This window comes from Abrus precatorius, unplaced genomic scaffold (genome assembly GCF_003935025.1).
Source record: "Abrus precatorius isolate BTA unplaced genomic scaffold, Abrus_2018 Scaffold10, whole genome shotgun sequence".
NCBI classification, from domain to species: Eukaryota; Viridiplantae; Streptophyta; class Magnoliopsida; order Fabales; family Fabaceae; genus Abrus; species Abrus precatorius.
In genome coordinates, this window is record NW_020874292.1 from 28,642,115 (window position 1) to 28,650,873 (window position 8,759).

General features: G+C 34.9%; 2 protein-coding genes across 4 annotated transcripts; both read right to left on the reverse strand.

Moving 5' to 3' along the window:
• Window positions 1-1,250: 1,250 nt before the first annotated feature.
• Window positions 1,251-4,636, reverse strand: LOC113846182 (pre-mRNA-splicing factor CWC25 homolog). 3 transcript variants are annotated; one of them, XM_027474182.1, is made up of 4 exons: window positions 4,263-4,618; window positions 4,037-4,178; window positions 3,758-3,922; window positions 1,251-2,234 (listed from the first exon to the last, which is right to left on the reverse strand). In XM_027474182.1, the coding sequence occupies exons 1-4, from the start codon at window positions 4,448-4,450 to the stop codon at window positions 1,482-1,484; spliced, it is 1,248 nt and encodes a 415-aa protein (XP_027329983.1). In that variant the 5' UTR covers window positions 4,451-4,618; the 3' UTR covers window positions 1,251-1,481. The 3 variants fall into 3 exon arrangements, with proteins under 3 accessions (XP_027329983.1, XP_027329976.1, XP_027329966.1); XM_027474175.1 differs by having other exon boundaries at window positions 1,253-2,234; window positions 3,758-3,925; XM_027474165.1 differs by having other exon boundaries at window positions 1,256-2,234; window positions 3,758-3,928; window positions 4,263-4,636.
• A 1,440-nt stretch (window positions 4,637-6,076) lies between these two features.
• On the reverse strand, window positions 6,077-6,883 carry LOC113853302 (protein ENDOSPERM DEFECTIVE 1-like). The gene is made up of 4 exons (XM_027483871.1): window positions 6,860-6,883; window positions 6,626-6,715; window positions 6,310-6,417; window positions 6,077-6,203 (listed from the first exon to the last, which is right to left on the reverse strand). Exons 1-4 carry the CDS (start codon window positions 6,875-6,877, stop codon window positions 6,126-6,128), a joined length of 294 nt encoding a protein of 97 aa, XP_027339672.1. The 5' UTR covers window positions 6,878-6,883; the 3' UTR covers window positions 6,077-6,125.
• Window positions 6,884-8,759: the final 1,876 nt, after the last annotated feature.

The following is an 8,759-nucleotide window of genomic DNA, read 5'->3' on the forward strand; positions in this document are numbered from 1 at the left end:
ATTGCACTGTATTAAAAATCACGAGAAAAGATTAATTAATAATATTTTTGGATAAAAAAAATTACTTTTAATTTCTTAATGAGTATTTTAGAACTGCCAAACAAAAAAATAAGGTAACTTTTTTATACTTAAAAGTGAAATCAGGAAATATTTTTTAAAACCAAATAACTTAGTTAACAATAAGGAAAGTGTGTGTCGGCAGAAGATCATTTAATATAATCACAATTACCTGTTAACGAGGTAGAATAGGTAGGAATTGACATGATGATTTGGCTTTCATCGCCTATGACAGAGACATGCAACTGTAAGATGCGCCACATTATTAATCAAGGAGGAAGCTTTACATAGCTATCATTAGCTACATTAAGAACAACAGTACTTCCTTAATTGTAAATCAGCAACCACATCTTTTTGCCTGCATATGCATTATGGCCATTAGGCATCATATCCACTGCCAGTAACAGAAACACCATAGCAGATCATTCTCGTTCAAATGGGCAAGAGTGAAAATTTTCTCTACTTTTTTGGGTTACGAAGTAAAGTTTTCACAGTGCTATAATTGGACTTTTTTCCCTGATTGAAGAGAAAAGTAAACAGCATTTACTAAATGAAGCGATAAGTGATTTTCTTGTGTTCACTAAGAAGAACAACTTTAGACATTACCCGGGTTGAAAACTGACGCTTTTAATAGGGGAAATTAACTGATAATAACAGCTGAACACAGTAGTTTCTTTTTCTTTAGTTATCCTTTGTGCTATTTTTAAAGCACTGATATTAACACCTCTAACGTGTATGCTTTTCTTCAATTTCTATTTGGGTTATTTAATAATGAGTAACATCACTCCGCTTGCGTTGTCTACATAGTTTTTCTCAGCGCAAAATATAATTTTCTTGCTTTAAAATAATATCACCTGTTAATATAGTCCTTAACAATAACTCGATCTCGATAATTGAAGTTACTGGTCAATTTGGTTCATAAGATTATAAGAAAAATCAATCTAATTCTTAACTCTGGCGTTAACTTTATAATTATTAGTTAATTTATTCAATAACATTAGCAACAAATTAATTAACAATAGTCAAAATCAAAGATTAAATTAACTAATTTATCAAAAATCGTTAGTTTTATTTTTTTATAATATCACACAGATCAAATCAACAATTTGTATCAATTTCCAAGTATAATGGATGTTTTAGTCTAATATTCACGTCGTACATGCATTTACCCGAACAGTATGCGTAGCATATAAAATATTTGATTTCGAGACACGAATACTTCAAAATCACAAGGAACATTGGAAATCTCGAATCATGAAGGGAAAACGATGAATTCTTGATATATTATCACATTGATATCAGACAGGTTTTCACATATTGATACAAGAAAGGAATCATATGATGGTACATGGAAGAAAAGCAAACGCAAGAGAGGTGTGGAGACAGCTGAGATATTAAAAATTAGTGATGAAGCCACCCAGCATTCATCGCCGAAATGCATTGCCTTCACCTGCAGACCTGCCTTGAGAATAATGTGTCCGGCGACGGACACTCTCAGCTATTGATTTGCTCCCTCCTTCAGCTGCGCCATATACACTTTTTTGAACATTATCCAAGAAATTCCTGCCACCAGTGTTTTTGTTCTGGACTGCTTCCTGTGCATCAGATTCCTCAGCCTTCTTTATACGTTTCCATCTCTGCTCTTCATGCACCTCAGCAGCCAATTGCATCTGCCTAAGTTTAGAAGCACGCTCTTCTTCTGAAAGCTTCGGAGCCACATTTCTGCGCTTATAGTGTGATCCACGTTCAAGTAAAGTAGCAGAAGATCTACTGGATGTTGCTTCAGAAAATCTCCCATCCCCCCTTTTATTGGACTGACCTTCTGAAGCATATCTTTCTGACTTAAACGTGCTATAATTTCTGTCACCTGCATCTTCTTTATAGTCTTTGGCATTTCTTTGCCTCTGTTGGTGACTCGTTGACCTTTCTCTGTATTTTTTGTCTTCATAGTGATTCTTCTTTCTTTTCCTTTCTCCATCACCCATTTCATCCTCTGAATATGATTGGGACTTGGTATACTTATTGTCAAAATCTCCATTACTAGTCTTTCTTTTTCTCCTGTCAGCAGCATCATCTTCTGAATCAGATTGTTTTTTAGGCTTTGATTTACTAGAATGATGCTTCTTCCGCTTTTCCTTTTCCTTGTGATCTTTCTCCTTGGGTTCCATTCCTTCAACCTGACAACATTACCGGGCATTATTAGGACATGCCACATATTAGAAACAACATCAAACAAAAGGTCTTGCTGAAAGTTAAATTATAACAATTGTTTTTGTTATCCTATTCAGTCTCTGCAATTTAAAGATCTTTAAATGCAAGGTGAATTAAAGAGATTAAAATGACAGGCCAATGTGTGAGTATGTAGAAAGTAACACAATTCTCAATTTCATATAATTATAAACCATTCCGACTGAAATTGAAGTCACCAGGAACAAGAGTAGTAGCCTCATATTGGTAGTACACTCCTTAGGTGGCTGCTATAGGCACAGGGTTGCACACAATGGATAGTCCTAAACAAAAGCTGGACACACTGGAGGAGGTGATTGGGAGAAATTGCAGAAAGTGTGGCGGCTGGGAGATGTTACTGCAACAGAGCTTGATATTGGTTGAGTCACAGTATGAGGCACGGGAGATTCTGGAATTAAAAGGTTTTGTTGACCAGCAATTTCTGCAATATGTTCACTAATGCATCCCCAGCACATCAAAGAACAAGGCACCCACTACCAAGTGCTGAAATTTATGAGTGTAACTTAAAATATCATTGCTGGAGTTCATCTTGGTCAATGTACTACATCTGGTTGATGTGTACAGTGCATTGATTCAGTTCAGTGTAAAAATTACCCAAACCAACAGTGGTAAACAGAGGAATCTTAAATATTCTTCCCATATAAGTTAAACCATATCTATCTACGAATAAGTCCAGTCAAACATAGTAAGTTGTAACCATCAATCAATCTAAAATACAGATAGAACAAATGACCAACTAGGTATAGTACAATTTCATAAAGTTTTGAATAAATTATGTTCCTCTCGCTAAAGAGATGCTTAAATTATACTGCCCTCCCGTCCAATCTTAAAAATTACACACCTCACATTGAGAGACAAAATGTATCATGCTTCCAACCATTATAATCTAAGGAAACCTCTTAGTGATGGTGATTAACTATGAATGAGCTTAGTAGCAACATTTTTCTTTTCTTTGAACACCTTATTATTTAGGACTTCAATTGATGAAAATGAAGCTTTATTCTTTAACACTCTTATTGTTGGCTTTGAATTGGTTCTTAGATATTCAAAATTGGCTGCTGGGAATCAGAATCTAGACAGAGAAATAATGTTCCTAAGACGCTCAATTAGATTAAAATGGACCAGAATCTAGACAGAGAAATAATGTTCGAAAAGGTTGGGTAAGAGGTTTATGATGAAAATTCCTTGTTTCATTTAGAGGTTTGGAGTAGATGGAAGGGAGACCAAAATCCCTCCCCTCTAAATTTTTCCTCTCGTATAACATGGAGGGGATTTTATATTCCCACCCTTCTCCTACCCTCCTTTGAACCAAACAGTTTGTAAATGGTAAACAGCGTAATCTAAGCATAAGCATCTCTCAACTGGAAGGGAAGGGGAGTCCAATTAACCCTAAAGTTTCATATTCTTGGCAAGGGCATCTCATTTCTGAATTGAAAATGAAGGAGACACTTACTGATTTTTTTATCATAGCCATCTTAACAGGGTTGTTTTTTATCTTAGCAAGCGCTTCCTGCTCGCGCTGGCGAATCATAAGCAAGGGATCAGTATGAAGCTTCCTCCAAGCATCATTGGCAGACTGAGGCTTATCCTCAAATAATGCTCCGGGAACACTCGCCCCCTGCTGCTGCACACCCAATCAATCATGAATCATTTAGAAGAAAATAAAAAATCATTTGCTACAAAAATGCGAAAAATCAACACTAATATCACAGAAACCTACTACAACAACTACCTTAGAAGCAGAAGCAGAGGATGAAGCAGCATCTGCTGCGTCGGATTTTGGAAACTGTTCAAGCGCCTTGAATCCTTCGGAATTGGCAGACTTTCCAACGGACAACCCGGAATCGTACAAGAATTCCAACCTCTCCTGGTGACTGCAATCAATTAGGAATCCGCAGTGAAACCCTAACCCTAAAAGTAAAATAAAATTGATAAATTGAAGAGAAATGAATAATTACGGAACGAGGCCAGCTTTCTCCTGAAGAAGGCGAAACTCGGTGCGTTCTCGCTCTTCTTGGATCTGCTTGCGCAGCTCATCGAGCTTCTTCTGCTCGGCTTCATGCTTCTGCTCCGCTTTCCACACGTTTTCGATGTTTCTGAGGCTCCCCGTGTGCCATCCTTTCTTGTTCAAAAACTTCAACGCCATTTTCTCTCTTTCTCTTCACTCTTCTGCTTCGATTTGATTTGATTTCAGAACAAGCCCAACCCTAACATAAACCCTAACCCTCGTAGCTTCTTTCCAATTTCTCCGCAGAGAAACAAACGAAGACGAAAATGAATGAATCTCTCTGACGGGTTATTCTTCCCATGTTGGGTCGGGTCGGGCGCTTATGGGGACGCCCTTCCGTATTTTATATTTTATATTCAAAAGGTACTCTATTATCAATTAAAATAAGTATAATTTTTATGATTTTAAATAAATTTATTTAATAATAATAAGTATACTTAAAATAATAAATTATGATCATTTTTTAACGAAAGCTTTTTACACATTTTGCCTAAATAAATCTATTTTTATTAATTATTTATTTAAATAATATATTTTTTAATATCACTTTAAGATTAATTTAGTTACATATTTGACTTATTCATGCGATGTCTACTAAATAAAAAATTTGCATGGCAGCTACGTGATAATATTTATTCATATGTCACGTAAAAATTCGTATTATATATCATTATGTGACCGCCATACAAAATTTTAAAAACTTTTATTAAATGTTACGCTAGTTTAATTGTCATATAAGTTTTATATTTCATTCAACTTGTAATATTTTAAAATTATGAATGTTTATGTAACAAATAAAGAAAATAATTATTTTAACTATTTTTTATAATTACTAATAAAATATTTGGGCTTGAAGTTAGATGTACTCTAATAACAATGCTAATGAGAATATTCTTGTTGGAGAAAATATAGATTTATTTATTTATTGTTATAATAAATTAGTTATTTATTTTAATTATTTCAAAATTTTGTAAGTATAATTTATTTTAAGTGTCTAATTAAATTTTATTAAAATTTTAAAATATGTTAACCTCAGACTTTTAGAGTCAAGATTAAACATTTATATATATATATATATATATATTAGTTTTTTTTATTAAAAAGAAGCATTTATATACTTTTAATAAATGTGTTTTTTTCAATAAAATTTTAGTAATTTTGGTTGTTAAACTCCACCGTAGAGGCATTAGGTTAACAAAATCTTAAAAAATATGATAAATTGTTGAAATCATATTGAGACAGAATAAAATTGAAATAATTATACAACAAAAGTCTAACACTTAAATTATCAGTCAAACACCTCTACAAGGTATTTTACAAGAACAGTATTTTCTCTTCACTTATATATAGTTGGTCTAGTTGTTTTTAAATTTTACAACAATGTCATAGTGTGAATAATATATATTATATACCTGTATGAGAAAACACATAGGAGCCTGAAAGTTCAAAGAAAATTCTTACAAACATATTCCATTCATTCAAGGACTAAGTGTCCCATTACATTTTTATTGACATCCAAGTGAGTGAAAAGGGGGAAGAGATGGCGGTGACTTGGCTGAGCACCTGAGCCATCCATTACATTGACAAAAATACAGTGCATACAATGTTTGTGGAACATCTTGAGACAGCAAAAAGTAAATTTTGCATCATGATCATGATCCTTTCTTCCCTTTTTCTCAACTAATGGAAAAAGAATGTCAAAGAGAAATGAATCTGCAGGGTGTACTGTTGATGTTCCCTCATCAACTATCAACAACATTAGATGTGTGTAGTATTTCCAAAATTAACTTGCAATTGAATTATCAGTTGCTTGTTATTCTATACTCTTATTATTCTTTTGGCAAATGGAATGCAGTTGGATTAGCTGGCCCCTTAAGCTGCACTCCTCCACCTGAAAATTAGAAAAGCATCAAGATATGAAAAAACTGCAGGAGATAAACATCATAGAACATATGATTGTAGAATTCAGCCATTATCTACAATGAATATGGGCATACCTGTGATTTGTATGTCTTTGACAATAAATATCCACATTCTCCAATAAGAGCTCTTTCCCCACCAGCAACTCTGGCTAATTCTGAAATAGAAATATCTGTTTCTTCTGCCTGAGATTGACAAAGTTTTGTTAGTGCAATGCCTCACGCATTATAGACACAACTAATTGAATATCTTTGTGTTTCTTCAACTAAGTTTGTAGAGAAACTCAAATTTTGACCCTACTGGCTACATAACAAAGTAAAAATGGCATCGAAGGAGGAAGCAGCACTCTGAATGATTGTAATCAATTTAGATCCATTCTTTCAATTGTCTCACCTTTGGCATGAATCTTTGAATATTGGAAATCATTGTTTCCATCATTGTTAATGCTGAATTCAGCGCCTCCCCCAGTTCTTTTACATCAACCTGCGGCATAATAATGCATTGTTCTAAATTAGACCTTGCAGACAAATTCCAAAGAATAAGTATAGCAGAAAAAAGCAAAATTTGCTTGGGTAGATGGGTAGGTAAAATGATAAAGAAACACGAGAAGAAGATTTACAACCATACCCTAACATTCCCACTCATTGGAAGTTGCGCTGAGGCATTCAATAAAGCCTGACTTGCTTCAGTAGTAGAGGCCGAATATTCTTCTTCCATAGCAGACCACTCATCCAAATATGGAATCTATAATTGTATTGAATAAAAATATGCAAATTACTTAAAGATATTACTGTAAATATAGAAATAAAATGATAATTGATAATGGGTATTCTCTTAATTGCACTTCAACATATATAAATCGCATAAGGTGGTCTTGCTGAAAGAGACACAATAATAACAAATATGTGGATACCGAAAGAAGGCAACAAGCAATGATATTCTTACCCATATTTCACACAGCAAATATTGTTTTGCGCAACATAAATGCAAAATACAAAAGAAGCATTCAAAATTATTGGTGGCCTTACTTGAGCTTCAAGAATTGTAGTCAGAGTCTTTGATCTCCGCAAAAACTCCAGCTCTTTGCGTTTCCTGTTCACAGAATCACGCATTTCTGATATTTTCATTGCATGAGAATATAGTGCTTTCTGCAAGGATTAAGGAGAAGAAAAACAAAAATACAAGAAGAGTTGAAGGTGATTAAATTTTACAAGATAGTACAAAAATTTTAGGCTACATCAGAACCAACTGAAATATTGAGTAGATGTGAATGTGCAAAAGAGTTCTGAATAGTTAAAGCACATTAACACTTCCCCATAAACGGAAGTTTTGTATATATTAAAAAGCCATATGAACTTTATTGGAGCATAGTTTGAAATAAACTAGCCAGATTACAATGTCCAATAAATGATGTGATAGTCAGTTTACACTCAGGTCAAAACTAAATCGTTGAATGCAGAACTGCTCTACATTTTCTCCATCTGTATTTTTTCTTGTTCACTAAGATTTTCATATGCTGTGTCTATATCTTAAGGTCCAGGGAAACAAACAAATTAACCACCATATCTTTCAAGCTACTGTCAATATCATTCAAGCATTTACTCCAAGTTAGCTTTGCAGTGCAACTGAAATAGAGATCCACTCTCTTGCCCATGATCAACCAATCTTCCCTATATTCCTCTTGCTCTATCCATCCAGAGAATTCTAAGTATAGAACTAACTACCTAGCCAGACAATTGTGATTTTCAATTCTTCTTCTTCTTCTTCTTCTTCTTCTACTACTACTACTACTACTACCACTATCACCAACACCACACCACACCACCTCTTCTTCTACTACTATTACTACTACTACTACCACCACTGCCACCTCTACTAGATATTTGTGATTTGTCATTAAGTAGTAAATAGAAGGTAGGTAACTGACCTGGCTTTCTGTTTGCCGAGCTTTGATAGCAGATTCTGCCTTTGCATTGGCAAATCTCCATTGCAAATAACGATTATAGATCAATCTGAGTGAATGCATGTCTTCCTGATGACTAGACCCTTTCTTCCCTTTCCTCGTATCCACCCCTGGTTTTGCAAACTGAGGAGGAACAGGTGGCAAACTAAGGCCACCTGACTTAACCAATTGATTTCCATTTCCACTTCCATGATGCTTGGAGATAAAAGAAGGAGGAGGAGGAGGTTGCTTCTCAGCCCCTTTTACTAGCAAGTGCTCAACCGAACGGGACAAAGGGGAAGGGTGAAATTTCAAATCCCCACCATTGGCACTCCCAATTTTTTCAGCCACAGCAGACACAGTGGATTGCAGCAACATATCTCTATCTCCCAATTCAGGAAGTGACTGAATGCTGCAATTCACACTTGAATCGTCGCTGGAACACGTGGAATTGGTTAGAGGCAATTGCAAAGCGGAAGAAGCATTGGCGTTGGCATGATTCAAGCCACTGGCTTGCAACAATTTTGCAGCAGCTGAGGCAGTGCCATTGATAGACCTATGAATATGATGATGGTGTTGGTGTTG